At 42.3% G+C, this 14,957-nt stretch overlaps 1 protein-coding gene across 3 annotated transcripts in view; it reads left to right on the top strand.

The window, feature by feature from the left end:
- Positions 1-3,789: 3,789 nt before the first annotated feature.
- Positions 3,790-14,957, top strand: part of fech (ferrochelatase) — a 13,740-nt gene continuing 2,572 nt past the window's right edge. The window contains exons 1-9 of one of the 3 annotated variants that reach the window (XM_079235084.1): positions 3,790-3,909; positions 5,607-5,755; positions 6,220-6,354; positions 7,233-7,339; positions 7,650-7,748; positions 8,911-9,018; positions 11,779-11,943; positions 12,147-12,206; positions 14,236-14,957. The exon at positions 14,236-14,957 is cut by the window's right edge and continues 2,572 nt beyond it. In XM_079235084.1, the coding sequence (XP_079091210.1) occupies positions 3,812-3,909; positions 5,607-5,755; positions 6,220-6,354; positions 7,233-7,339; positions 7,650-7,748; positions 8,911-9,018; positions 11,779-11,943; positions 12,147-12,206; positions 14,236-14,373 (1,059 nt within the window). In that variant the 5' untranslated portion in view covers positions 3,790-3,811 and the 3' untranslated portion in view covers positions 14,374-14,957. The remainder of the gene's footprint in view (positions 3,910-5,606; positions 5,756-6,219; positions 6,355-7,232; positions 7,340-7,649; positions 7,749-8,910; positions 9,019-11,778; positions 11,944-12,146; positions 12,207-14,235) is intronic. The other 2 variants (XM_079235086.1, XM_079235085.1) reach the window with 2 other exon arrangements.

The following is a 14,957-nucleotide window of genomic DNA, read 5'->3' as shown; positions in this document are numbered from 1 at the left end:
GGTTATCTTGTAATGTAGTCAAACGTTGATGTGACGCAATACAACGATAACGGCCCTGCATAAAGAAAACCAGAGTGAGCTAGCTTCAAACCGGAAATGTACCAAAGTGGTCTCCACAAGAAAAGCATGAAATCGTATGTATAAAAAACACATTTTTAAATGATTCATACAAATCACTACGTACAAGCCATGGCTTTGACTATTTTCAATCTCGCAACATTAAAAATAGCTTTTTATAGAATATTTTAGTCTTCTACAGTATGTTTTTTTTGCTTATTCAATGTTTTATGCTCATATTTTTGAATATGACAATATATTTTTATTTTAAAATTACGTTTTTTTCCCCCCTGTAAATTTGTATTATACATTTTTTAATTGTTTCACTTCATTAGTCATGACTCATGAGTGTCGCCGATATCTAGTTTTTTTTTCTTGTTTTTCTCATTTGAAGCAGACAACAAACACATTTAAAAACTAGCTTAAAACTATTTAAAACTGTATTAAAATGACAATGGCAATTATAAATAGGAAATCAATGATGTATGTGAATATAATAATCCCTGGAATTATCACAATTAGTCTCCTTCTAAAACGTTGCATGGTCCCAGGTTCGTCGTCGGTGGTTTTATTTTGAATTTACAAACCGGATGTGCTAAAGCCATCGTTGACCAACTTGACAGAGTTCGAGCAGCCAGCCGGCGGTAGCTGAAGGAATCTGGCTGACACGTCGGTGTGACCAGCGAGTCCCTCAGTGAAGGGAAACACTCGTGGAGAGTATCCAGCTGCACCGCAGCGGGAACGGAGACTTCGTCGGCAGGGAAAAGAGGACGTTATCATGATGACAGTCCTGAGCAACGCCGGTCGCTTGGTCCAACGTGAGTGTGACTGAGCTTTCTCAGCCAGGAAGGAGCTGCGCACGGACACCTTCAAGTTTCACGATGTCGTTCAGGATGTGTCCCTGCGCTGCTTTGATCCGGTTTGAGAGTAGTTGAGAGTAGAGTGACGGAGCCTAACGCAGTCTACCAGAGTGTAAGCTCAACAACGCGCTGACATTGGCGTCAACATTTCGTAATGCGGCGTCAAGCTATCGAGAATAGTGCCAGTACGACTTCCGGCCATGACTTTCACAATACAATCCTCGCCGTAATGTTAACGTGCAATTATTTGTATTGTTTACTCTTTAATCGTCTGCATCCATTTGTTTGTGCTCGAACGAGTTGTGTGTTGTATTCCTCTTTCGTGTTTGGCGTTTAGTCAAGTAAAAATCCTAATATTGCTGAGAGGTTGAATGTACGTGTGCTTTTATTTTGTAAACAAATAGCCACGGTTCCGTACTGCCCGGGTCCTTAAGCCCGACATGACTGTGGCTTGCAGTTGAACGTTAACGTTACATCATGGACTTATTCCGTACTTGTGCTGCGTTTGGCATAAACCAATGATCCGCAAACCGTGCACGTGGTCATTAACAGCCCGCGAGAAGGAACTAAACATTTGCACGGAGTTACACAATTCCAGCATTGTGAACTTGCATAATCACAGTGGGCCTCCTGGCGGCGCGTTGGGGTACTGCATCCCAGGTTATGAAAATGAAGCTGCGCGTAAAGACGGTGTCAGGTTAGAAGTCACTAGTGCTATTTATTGGACCAGTGTGTTTACATCAATCAGTACATGTTGGGTTTGGTGTCCTAATGGCTTTTGTATTATAATTTCATAAACTGGTTTAGTAAAGTTAAGTTCACTGTGTGTGACAATATGGAACACACTATTTTCTTTTACTTTTTTTAACATCTGTCTTTACGAACTCATGCTTGCCGCCCATTATTCATCAATTCTGGAGAAGATCCCTGACTTTCCAAAGATGCCAAACCCCTAGAACGTTTTTTTAAGTTGATGAAATGGTGCAAGGTGCAGTCCACTATCATGACTCATACTGTGTCCCAAAACCAGACCTACCACTAATTATAAGAAGGGCTTGAGGATGCAGTGCACTAGGACATTGACAAAGAAATAAATTGTATTCAAAACCGCCAGTTTGCAATATGCATGTTAAAAGAGCTTTGAGTGCGCTGTAAGTTCTAATAAAAGTAGCTGTTCACACCTGGATAAAGCTCCAGGAGTCAAGAGGGGAACGCTTTTATTAGCAAAGCAAGTATGCAGCGTTAATAAAGGCAAATTATGTAGTTCATAATGATTAATTGAAATCAACAAATTGCTAGTATTTTCTTGACCGTCTTGTTAACTTAAGAATCGTGTGCACGCCTAGTACCATTTACTCAACCGATAAAATAATGTGTGAGTGGTGAACATGTGTTTCCTTCTTCCTGCTTTAGTTGCCAGGAGCGGTGTCGGTCTGTGTGTGAGGAGACGCTCCACTGCTGCTGCTTTAGCCCAGACTTCCTCTCCAGAAACACAGGACAACAGGTGACACTCGCACAAACACCCACACAAAACAACCGCCCGGCAACACACTCCGTAGAAGTTCCACACTAAGTGGATGCCGCTTCAGAGAACCCTGACGCAACAAGACAACAGTCTGCTGTCAGCCATCTGTGATCCATTGAGCTGTCGTCTGGCTGTGTGTGGAGCGTCTGTGGCTGACAGCCTCTGTGTCGTGTTGTTGCCTCCAGTTAGTTAAAGGTGTCCCAGGGAACAACAATGAGGATGACTGGTTGAAGCCGATTGGTTAGATATGATAAAAGACAGAAATTAACAAATGGAGATGAAGAAAAGTAAAGCAAGAGAGATTGTAGGAGCTATTTATTAAAATTATACGTTATATGTATTCACAAGTAGTATTGTTTAACTATAGTTGTTTGCTTATTTAGGTTAGATTTTTTGGGTTTGTTAATTGGGTAATGCTGTGTGCACATGCGGTACTTAAAGGAGATGTTTTTGTTAAGTTGCAATAAATATCAGCAAAACCGGACTCTCGCATGGACCCTGCATTATCTTTAGCTGCTTAAACTACAAACCTACATCAGTGGCTTTTTGATTTTGGTTTATTTTCTTTGATTTTATATTTATTTTCTTTCGTTCACGGGCCACTACAGAGACCTTTATTATTTATTTTTAGATTGCAATACATACGGGTGACTTCTGTTCCGCCTTGCCAGCCGCCTGGAGGCAACTTTTGCTTTGAGTTGATGTCTTTTGTCGCACAATCCTTCCCGTCTCCGTCTGGCTCTTATCTGTGCTCTGAAGATGACGGCCAAGCCATAATCCTGAAGGAGATGGCAGGTTCTTCAGGGCCTCATTTTATAGACTTGCGTGACAAGCTAACATCAGCTTGAGTACATGGAGAGTAAAATACACATACTGCTTGTGTGCACTTCATTTCACAAGCTGCCCTACAAGCTAGCATTAGCGACTGGCGCTAATAGCTTCTGTAGCTAAAGTTCTTACCACAGCCTAATACAGCAGGCTCATATTAGCTGCTTTAGCTAACGTTGATGTCACAGAGCAAGCTAACTTCTGGTGCTTTCAAAATTCCTCAATGTATTTAAATTCAGTTTAAAACACAGACACTGGTATTAATTATCAATAAAATATACATTTGTACAAATAATATATTGCGGATTGTGTTTTATGTTAGCGTAATGGCATTAACTAACAATAGTTTACAATAATATGGGCACAAAGACTGAGAAAGTAGCAGATAAGAAAAAAATCTATATATTGTGAGATTTCATTGTTGAAAGACTAATTTATTAACCGTCATTTATAATCTTTTAGGGAAGCCGAGGCATTGTTAAATATGAATTATTGATTATGAATCTCTTGTGCCTGCAGGAAACCTAAGACGGGCATTTTGATGCTGAACATGGGAGGACCTGAGAAACTAGAAGACGTGCACGGCTTCTTGCTGCGATTGTTCCTGGACACAGACCTGATGAAACTCCCCGTACAGAGGTATGCACCGTACACACACACACACACACACACACACACACACACACACACACACACACACACACACACACACACACACACACACACACACACACACACACACACACACACACACACACACACACACACACACACACACAGTTATAATATTGTCTTGATCTGACCAAAAGCAGCTTTTAAAAAAACTGTCATCAGTTATTTGACCATTTGCGGTTGATGTCTTCTACCAACAAACGGAGGACCAGACATTGATGGCTGCATGTCTTTGCCAGTTTCATAGCAAAACAATGTTGCGTTTATCAGCTGTTGGTCAATAAACAAGTCTAACATTAATGTAGTGTGTGTTTGTTGGGGGATACAAACCCTGGACAGGGATTTACACAAGCTATTTTTACAGCTAAAAATAACACTGCAAATGCAGTCTGGAAAGCACAGCTGATAGCCTTTATAAATCATAGGATACACACACGCATACACACACGCATACATACACACACACACACACACTGAACAGTTCAACAATGTGTTTTTTCTTGCTGAAAATGTAGTTTTGACACAAAATGTAGTTTTGTCGAGTCAAGTTGGCACACACACTATCCTTCCTGTTATCTGCGCTTCTTCACAAGTCTCTTCATCCCCTCGCCGGTCTAACCATGCAAACGATATGCAAGCATAACACAAAATTCTTTGTGGCGGAGACGAGCTTCCATACCGAGCAAACAAATGGGGGAAGGTTGTTAGGTCACATGCTCTGCTGCATCTCTGCTCGTTTGTTTCATAATAACTGACTAGTGAACCAACAGTTAGTTTTTTTGACACTATTCTGAACATCACTGGTCCTTTTTATAAACCAGTTGTTTCCCAATCTTTTTGGGCTTCGTGGCTCCTTTTTTTAAATGAAGCAATACTTTCTTGTGCGCAGTTCAACTAAAAAGTGTTTTTCTTTCATCTCAGAGTGTTTTATCTGATGTGAAAATGCCAAGTGTTTCAGAAACAAACAAAAAAGGGAAGTTATTGGCAAAAAAAATAAACATTTGTGTTTTTCTTTCTTATACCTTTTAATCACAGTGTGAACCTGAGTGTGTACTTCCCCTCTTGGTTGTCTTGTCTTTTTTGTATTCCTGAAATATCATGCCAAAATGAGAAATTTGGTTCAGACCTCGGGATGAATTTAAATGTGTTCCTCTGACCTTTCAACGAACCGTCGTCATCAGTTAAAAATGTTCATTTGTACTTTGATTTCTGACCAAACTTTTGAAAAACAAATGTCATCTTATCGGTCTTGGTACTTTGTGTTCGGTGCTAATTAGGACACGTTACATAGCTGCTAACATTTCTGTTGACAGTCGACACAGTTTTGTTGTGAAACAAATATTCTGTGTTGGGATGTAGATTTGGGTTGAACCAATTTAGTTTATTAGTATATTAATCTATCGTATAAAATATTATATTGAGGGAGTTATGTACTGTTAGCTGCCTAGGCTAACGTTAGCTTCAAAGACTGAGAGGAAAATACACATACTGTTAATTTCACCAGCTGCACTACAAACCAACATTAACTGCTTGAGCTCAAGTTATTGAACTGAACACAACGAGCAAATGGCTGCTTGAGCTAGTGTGCGCTGTACATCTATGGAGGCAGTACTCTACTGTTAGCCTGCGAGTGTTGTCGTCTCATTCTGGCCTCTGCTCTGCAGTAAGCTCGGCCCGTTCATCGCCATGCGCCGAACGCCAAAGATCCAGGAGCAGTACAGCAAGATCGGAGGAGGCTCGCCCATCAAACACTGGACCTCCATGCAGGGGGAGGGCATGGTGAAGCTGCTGGATGAGATGTGTCCCGAGACAGGTGAGACAGTCCCAGATCTCACACTCACAATATGTAATGCCTGCCAGAGCTCTCACTACTCACTGTCGTAGGCTTTAGGAAGTCCCGGTTTAGCGTCGGTGCTAATCATCCGGGGAGGATGTATCGTCATGCGATGGCGCTTTACAAATTGACACAAAAAAAAAAACAGCTGTTGCGTTTCCTGCTGGACGACTCACTTGTTAGAAACCGTTCGGGTGTGAACCATAGATAGGGACAAAGTGAGGGAGTGTCACTTCACACGCCTGCACACACCTACCTCACTGATAACCACCCGAACGGCGGTCTGGAAACTGATCACAAGTAACGACTAATAACTCCCTTTATGTCTTTCTTGACAGTATTTCATTGATTTGATGGTTGTGGTTTAGTTTTGATGGTTGTGGTTTAGTTAAGAGTGTATATCTCTTGGTTGCCAGTTGTTGAATGACGGTCTCTCTGTCCAGCTCCTCACAAGTTCTACATCGGTTTCCGGTACGTTCAGCCGCTGACGGAGGAGGCCATCGAGGAGATGGAGAAGGACGGAGTGGAGCGAGCCGTGGCCTTCACACAGTACCCTCAGTACAGCTGCTCCACCACAGGTGACAGTCACACCCAGAAAATCCAATATCACGACATTTTCGACCAATGAGAATTTTTATAAACAACAATAAATATTGTGGATATGACTAAGTGGGTCACGGCAAATAATAAAACATCTTGTAAAGTCCTGCTAAGAAGATGACATCACTTAACTGTAATGCAGCCTTTAAAACCTGGGGAAGACAACACTTATGCCAAATTACAATGTCAAGGCTATCTAGTTTCATATCACAATATCTTTAAAATATCAATATATTGCCCATCCCTAGCCGGCCATATAAAACTTTTTTAAAACATCAAACAGCAGGACAAAAGAGTTTTGTTTTCTTATCTGATTAAAAAAATTATGTAGTTTTCACTTGCTGTGGTTGCATATACGTTACTAGACGTTTCCATTTTGAATACGCGGCGGCCAATGGGGAAACACCAGCGCTCTACCTACTCAGTCTGTGACAGGCGTTCGTGTCCATGAGGCCCCGCTTTGCAAAAAATAGCATCGGAAAAAGGGTAAAAAAAAAAGTTGGGGTGTTATTGTTCATTTAAGGGAAGGTTTTACTGTGCACATCAATCTTGCATTAGCTGCAGAAAGCTGCATATGTTTTGCATGAGTTAACAACATTGCCACCATTGAGAACAATATTTCAGTCTAATGTGTATTCATCTGCTTCTCTTCTCCCTCTGATCATTTTTGGATAAAGGAAACACACACACAGATGGTGCTCCCTGCTTTTCAGCAGCTTGTCTTGTCTTCAGCTCTTGTTTGTGCCTTCGAGCAAGGCACTTCATCCCAAACCCTCTCTCAAAGGGAGGACTGCTCGTTGCGTAACGGAACGGCCTTCTAATATTAGTGCGTATTGTTTGTTTGTCATGAAAACAGGCAGCAGTCTGAACGCCATCTACCGTTACTACAGAAACAGAGGCGACAGGCCAAAAATGCGCTGGAGTGTCATCGACCGTTGGCCCACACACCCTCTGCTGGTGCAGGTTAGACACACACACACACACAGCAGGGTCCTCCTCCTCTCAGAGACAAACCTAGAAAAATATATATTGGATAATTAATTGATGAGTGCAAGAAGTCGTCATGGTAACTAATGAGCTGAAAAGTGGCCGTGCTTGGTCATCATAGCAACTAACAAGTCTGTCTGTATTTATAGATCTCAGCATGTCTTCCAGGTGGTCATTAGTCGGAAACTTTTTTTTTTAATCAGTTGAGGAAAATTACTATAGTATTTCAATAAAACAGAAAATAAGAAAGTACATTAAATATAACAGATATTGTGCGCTTGTGCAGTGTTTTGCAGATCACGTCCGTAACGAGCTGCTGAAGTTTCCAGAAGAAAAGAGGGACGACGTTGTCATTCTGTTCTCAGCGCACTCACTCCCCATGGCTGTGAGTATATTTGTACTATTAGTGTCGGCACTAATAGTCACAGGCCTGCATGACTAATGACTTCAGAGTGTTTTGTCCTGATTTCGAGCTCTCCAGCTCTGGTAACACTAGTGTGGACAGTTCTTGGACTGAACTCTAATTCAAGTCGTCACATTTATAGCCTGATATCACACTTAAAAAAAAAAACTTTCCTCCAGGGGTTTTACAATCTGTACCGCATACAATACAATCTGTACCGTCTGTCCTTGGGAAAAGTCTTCCCCCATAAACAGACTTTAAAAGGTCAAAAAAGAGGAAACCTCTGGAAGAGAAACCGAGGAATCCCTCCTCCCCTCACTGGACGGACAGACGTGCAATAGATGTTCGGCGTAGAAAACAAACAACGAGATACGGTTACAGTATCGGCTAGTGTTTCCCAAACTTGCTTTTCTTGGGACCCACTCTTAAAAAAAAAAAAAAAAAAAGACAAACCATTATCGCCTGATTCACTACAGGGAAGTTCCTATACATCATGAGCGAATTTGTGTGTAAATGAACGTATAAATAGGCAGAACAATTGTAACATCCAGGCTCTCTCATGTGGCTCAAAGGTGAACTGCAGATATAAATGTTAAATAATAGACTATAGGAGAAATGCTGTAAATTTATGCGGCGACCCAGATAAACATCTCCTGCGACCCACCTGCGGGTCCCGACCCAAATTCCTCTTGTTTCTCCTAAAAGATTAGGAGGTAGTGTAGACGGTCCAAATGACAAAATATACATGAACAAAAGGTCGAGTAGCTTCCAGGTGTCGCCAGAGCTACAGGACATCCTCATCATGTAACCTGGAAAGAGGACAGCCTACAAACACAGTGGAACAGCGGATTATGACACCGGTGTCCATAAATTCTGGTTTCTACCGCCTGAAACCTGGTTTGAGGCCGTCCTCACTTAAAGGAGCAGAGTGTAGGATTTTTGCACGTTTTTTTTTTTTTTTTAAGCAGAAATGGAATATAGTATGTAGAACCACTTGAAACAGAGAATCGTTGTGTTTTCTTGGAATGAGCCGTTTATATACACAGGAAGTCTTCACAGAGTTGTGCATGAGGGCTACGTCCACTTCTTATATGAAGTCTATGGTACACACTTACGGGGTGCCACTGCTGTGTTTTGTGTGCAGGTTGTAAACCGAGGCGACCCGTATCCTCAGGAAGTGGGAGCCACCGTCCAGAGAGTCATGGAGAGGCTGGGACACTGTAACCCTTACAGACTAGTGTGGCAGTCCAGGGTGAGTGCGCACACACACACAAACAGGACCAGTAGACATGACTGCAGGGCTTCAGAGTCGGTGCTCCAAGCGGTTGGGGGTTTAATGCCTTGCTCAAGGGAACCACATCAGTGGTTGTCAGCTGAAACTGAACCGCGAAGAAGACGATCAGCAGTACTGCTGCATCTGCCCTGCATCATCAGCCTAATTTGGTTACACTATAGAATACAGCTGTCATTTAACTCTATAAATGAGGTACTAATAAAACACTGACCAGTTCTGACTGGTACTTAAATGTTATTATCGGTTTTGTTTCCAAGTACCGTACCGGATGTATATATTTCTTAGCCACCAGGAGGCAGTAGAAACAGATAATGAACATTATCATGACATATCACCTTTTTAAGTTGATGGTAAACAGTTGGTGATTCACAAATGATGGACATATCTAATGATATAATATCCGTTATATTCAGCAACTGGTCTAAACTGGTAGTGTACAGTGGCTTTTTAACGGCGTTTTCTCTGGAAACGGCTGCCTGCTGATAACGATACGATGAGAGCGCTGAGAGAACCAGAGCGGTCGAGTCGCAGCCGACCGGATGTCTAAACAATGAGCTCACTTTAAAGTTGATAATTATCTGTAGGTTCGTCAGTACGAGCCACACCTTTCACTTGATCACATTGTTATTATACAAATATTGATTGTAGCCTCCTGTGCCTCTAAAGTAAACTTGAGCACCAGCGGGAACCAGTAGGTGGTGCATTGGTACCTGATTCCTTCAACGAATGACGCTATAAACTGCGGGCTCCAACATCACCGGACATTTTACCTTTTTAAGTGAATTCTCCAGGCAGCAGGCGTTAAAAAGGATTTTGCAGCTACGTATTTATATAATTATTAATATTCGTAAACTCTGCTGCACATCGCTGCTGGTGAGCGGAGGCCGTTACATTTGTGTGTAACCACGTAATTACAACTATGTCAGGAGGAGGATCTGGAGTGTAGTTCATTGCTTCATCACAGGATGTTTCTTAGCTTGGAACGCCACAAGATGGAGCCACCCGTCCATCTGATACTGCGTCAGAGCAGAACCCTCAAAGCACTTAGTCCTCAAGTCGCTGTATAGAGGAGGACTGGGGTGTGTTGCTGGCTTCCTGTCTACCAGAAAAATAAACCAGACATAAATGTTTAAATACTATGTACGTTACACCGGATGCATACGTGTCATTATGGCGTCTTTCAATTTACTTTTAAGACTAACATTTTGCTCGTTGAAAAACAAGACACTTCCAGCAGTCATGTTGAATTGAGGTGTGACTTCTTCCAAGTCACACCTCACCAGCTTGATTTCCCAAGACTTGTCACACCTGTAGTTGGGGTTAAAAAAGGGGGGAGAAAAGATAGTTCACAAACAAACCAAGAGGAGTAAACATGAAGTTATAGAAACCAAAGCCACGGTTTTCTCGGCCGCGAGTTCAAGAAGGCCCGCGTGACGTGAACTCCATCATATACATGAGCGAAGGCTCTGTGGGGACTTCCGTCTACCGGCATTTTGCCGTGGTAGCGGAGCGATCTAATGCCCATGTGTGGGAGGAGTGGCGAGTATGAACAGAACTACTACGTGTCCGCAATGTAACCGAAGCTTAGTGTCAACAGCTTCAATCTGGAAGATTACCCCCGCTGACGCGCAGACGTGTTCGCATAAATATGTTCTGTACACAGATCAGTGCGTGTCTCTGTATCAATTATAAAGATCAATTATAAAGATCGCGTCATGAGCAGATGACGTGATCACCAGATGCATTTATTGGTAGTTTAGCTTTTTGAAATCAAGCTAAAATATCATAGCTGCCATTATAAAATCCTATAGGTGGTTCTGCTTTTTTAACTTCACACCACAAATGGAACCGCAGCAGCGGTCTTGGTTCGGTTGTTTGGACCGCGCCAGAGTTCCTTCTGCAGTTTTCACGCCAGCCCGGACAAACTGACACAATTTAGTTTAACTAAACCAGAAAGGTGATTCTTTCCATTGAAGGTGTGTCCTTCTAATGGCCCCTCGCTGTAGCGCATTATATGTTGGAACATACAAACACACTGATGATTCAGCTATTCTCTGAGTCCTCTCCAGCAGGGTTCTTACGGTCATGGAAAACCTGGAAAAGTCATGGAATTTTAAAATGGTTATTTCCAGGCCTGGAAAAGTCCTTGAAAAAAAAAAAAATCCCAAAAGTCATGTAAATGTGTTATATCCATGTGTTCATGATGTTCATTTACGCTGAGTTTGAAATAATGAATATGCTTTTAAAAGAAAGACGCTCAAAATATAAGCAAGCATACATACAGGCATCTATATAAATGTTTATTCTTTCAATCAAACTATTGTCTCATTCATTTGTGTCATTTAAGGTTTACTGTATGCTTTGGAATCCTCATTGTTAGTTTAAATACTACATTTTCTCACTTTTTCATGTTTACACCGAGATTTCACAAAATATTTGGTCATGGAAATCCATTGGTCAGAATGTGTATGAACCCTGTCTCCAGTAGCGGAGTTGAAAGTGTAAAGTTTGGCCTAAAGGTGGCGGTAGAGGGGAGGCCATGCGTTCGTTAAAAATCTAAAGGGGACCACCATCTGGGGACAATGAGCATTTGGCCTGTAATCTAAGGGGTTGGACACCAACGGACAAACTGTTGCATTATGATGATGATGCAAAAAGCAGCACCCACAAACCTCCACCCCACTGAGCTGTTGTCCCGTCTGGTGTTTGGTCCTGCAGGTGGGGCCCATGCAGTGGCTCGGCCCCCAGACGGACGATGTGATCAAAGGCCTGTGTGAGCGAGGGAAGAAGAACATCCTGCTGGTGCCCATCGCCTTCACCTCCGACCACATCGAGACTTTACACGAGCTAGACATCGAGTACGGACAGGTGCTCGGGGAGGAGGTAAGAAAGAACGAGAGGCGAGAGAGAGCGAGAGCGCCTGTGAATAATTGGAACACTCCGGAGACGATTATTTAGTTTCTTAAAGTCCCCGATTATAAAAAGTAATTATCACTATATATATATATATATATATATATATATATATATAAAAAAAACAAGTGTGACCACGGCTTCTTACGTTTGTCTTTCCGTTCTGTCTTCAGTGTGGGGTAGAGAACATCAGGAGAGCGGAGTCGTTGAACGGGAACCCTCTCTTTATGAAGGTACGACACACACACACACACACACACACACGCGCAGCTCCTTCATCATGTCTACAAACATATATGGGCCGACGCACAAAGTAGGTAACAATCGACTAATTTAAATGGATGTAAATAGACTTTAAAATGGAGCGGCAGATTTAAGTCTGTTAACAAAGGAGCACGTCTATATTTAACAAACAAGAACAGACTTTCAGCTCGAGAGGAAGCGAGAGGAAGATTGAGACTGCGAAATGTTCGAGAAAGTTAGGATAAAGAGGGAGATGATCCGATTGCAAAAAAGAAAAGTAAATACATGAAGGATTGAAAGAAAAAAAAAAGAGGTAAGACTGTACAAAGCCAGGAAGAGCTCTAATAATAGAAAAAGGAAACGGCAGCAGAAGGCTCTGTGAAGTAAGTGAACTCCAGCGAAGGAGATGGTCAATAGATGGCTTCCTTCTTTCTTTTCTCTACTCTCTCTCCCTCGTCTCCTTCCTTACATCCATCCATCCATTCTTCCTTTCCCTGTCTAACCTCCCTTCATCCTCAACCCCACAACCTTTCTCACAACATTCAACTCCTGTGTGTGTGTGTGTGTGTGTGAGAGTGTGTGCCTGCGCGTGCATGCAGGGTTTATTAAAGGAAGAGGGCAGATCAATGGGAACCTTTAGAGCTGACTACAGTAGAACTGAACCGCCCGGCTGGCTGGCTGGTCAAACCTGCCGCGCTCAGAGACCCCTCGCCAAGTCTCTGAGTGTGTGTCTGTGTGTGAGGGAGAGAGTGTATAAATCAATATCCAGAGGATGATTAGTTGGTAGTTACTGAAGGATGGTTTCCTTGGTGTGGTTTTAGTTTCTCAGTGAGCTGCGTCAGTCTGCTGCCGTCTGCTAGCAGCAGCCGGCTGGGAAATAAAACAAAATACATTCATCACAATTTTTAACTGCAGAGCAGGGCTGGTGTCAAGGTTTACCATCAGCTTGTACCATCGACTTACTAACTATATGTTGTATTTAATCATTCTTGCCTTTAAATTCTCTCAGATTATTCTTTTGGCTCAAAAAAAAAAGAAGCCAAAACCTCAAGTATATGCACAGAGTATAAACACTAGTTTGAATCAAATAATAACCACGACCAGCACAAACAAATGAAGGTTGAGTCTAATAAAGGTCAGATTAAAAACAATGAGGTGGTGGAATTAGCTGCACTGTAATAGCCCACAAAGTTAATTCATAATAATTCACATTTCCACAGTGGTGCTAATTCCATCAGGACGACAACAGTCGTGTCACTCTTAGGAATACTTCCAGATAAATGGGAAAAACCCTTATCTTTCTCGTGAAGATAGATTAGATTTTCAGTAAATGTGAAGCCACAGCCAGCAGCTGGTTAGCTTAGTTTAGCTTAGCGTAGAGACTTGAAACAGTGGGAAACAACTAGCCTGGCTCTGTCCAATGGTCATCAGCCTACCAGCACATTGTAAAGCTAAATAATTAACGCTGTTTTGTTTCGTCCCCTTTTCCAGTTTAATGCTAAGCTAAGCAAAATGAAAGAAAGCGAAGAGCATATTTCCCAGAATGCCAGACTTCTCCTTTTTAACACAAGTACTGTTTTTATACACTACTTGTATCTAGTTGCTTCACACCGAGCAGTTTCTCTGAACACGGTTACATTTCTGTAAATGAAACTTAAAACCTGCAGATATTTCAAAATAGCAGCCTGCTGGGAAATTGAGGGATCGAGCTTTTACACCAACCCAACACGCCACTCGTAGAAGAACACCTCCAGAGGAGGTCAAAAACTCCACAGGCTACTTTTAATGTGAAAGCATGTATGCAGGAAGTGTTATTTACTGCATGTTTACATCGGTGAAAAATCGGGCAAGGTAGAAGCGACTGTATATAACTAGTGAACAAGAGCAGTGTTTGGTCATCAGTGACTAGATTGAATTGATCCTGACAACACAACCAAGTGTTCACAGAGCTAAAGAAGAGAGCAACTCCCTTAATTATCTCTGTCTCAACACTAACTGTGTGCCATTTGTCCTCTCCAGGCTCTGGCAGACCTGGTCCAGTCCCACCTGAAGTCTAACGAGCCCTGTTCCCGGCAGCTGACCCTCCGCTGCCCGCTGTGCACCAACCCCACTTGTGGAGAGACCAAGGCCTTCTTCGCCAGCCAGATCCTCTCATAGAAACAAACACACACACACACACACTCAGGTGCCCTTCCTGCAGCAAAGCTACCTGTGAAGAAACGTAATGCCTTCTCAGATAAACAGATGACTCACTCGCGCGCACACACACACACACCGTCTCTCCAGCTGGAGGGCCACTTAGTTAGAAAACGGGGCGAAATGTTTTTTTCGAATGCTTGGGAGTTTAACCACAGCAAGTACTTTACTTTATAGGGAAAATAACGTCAGGCCAGAAAATGTGTGACTCAAACACAAATTAGCATTTGTGAAATAATGCATTAATCCTGCATGTCTGTTCTTTACAGAGCAAACGTCGCATGATTTCCACAGTAAACAGTGCAGTTGTAATCCGTCTCAGATAACTAAAATTAATCAAATTTAAAATGTGACGGGACCTATCAGGGTGTCATGAAATAATGTGTGGATCTTTCCACAGGCTTTTGGATTATTGCGGAAAAAAACTGCACCGTGGCAAACAACGTTTACAATACTTACACGTTCAGTTGAGCGAGATAATCCTCACAAATGAAGGCCACTTTTATGGTTTTATGGTTTTTTATTGTGAGATGATTTACAAGCTT

The sequence above is a fragment of the Taurulus bubalis genome, assembly GCF_910589615.1.
Source record: "Taurulus bubalis genome assembly, chromosome: 19".
NCBI classification, from domain to species: Eukaryota; Metazoa; Chordata; class Actinopteri; order Perciformes; family Cottidae; genus Taurulus; species Taurulus bubalis.
Note: the sequence above shows the minus strand (reverse complement) of the source record. Positions and strands in the feature narration are given on the sequence as shown.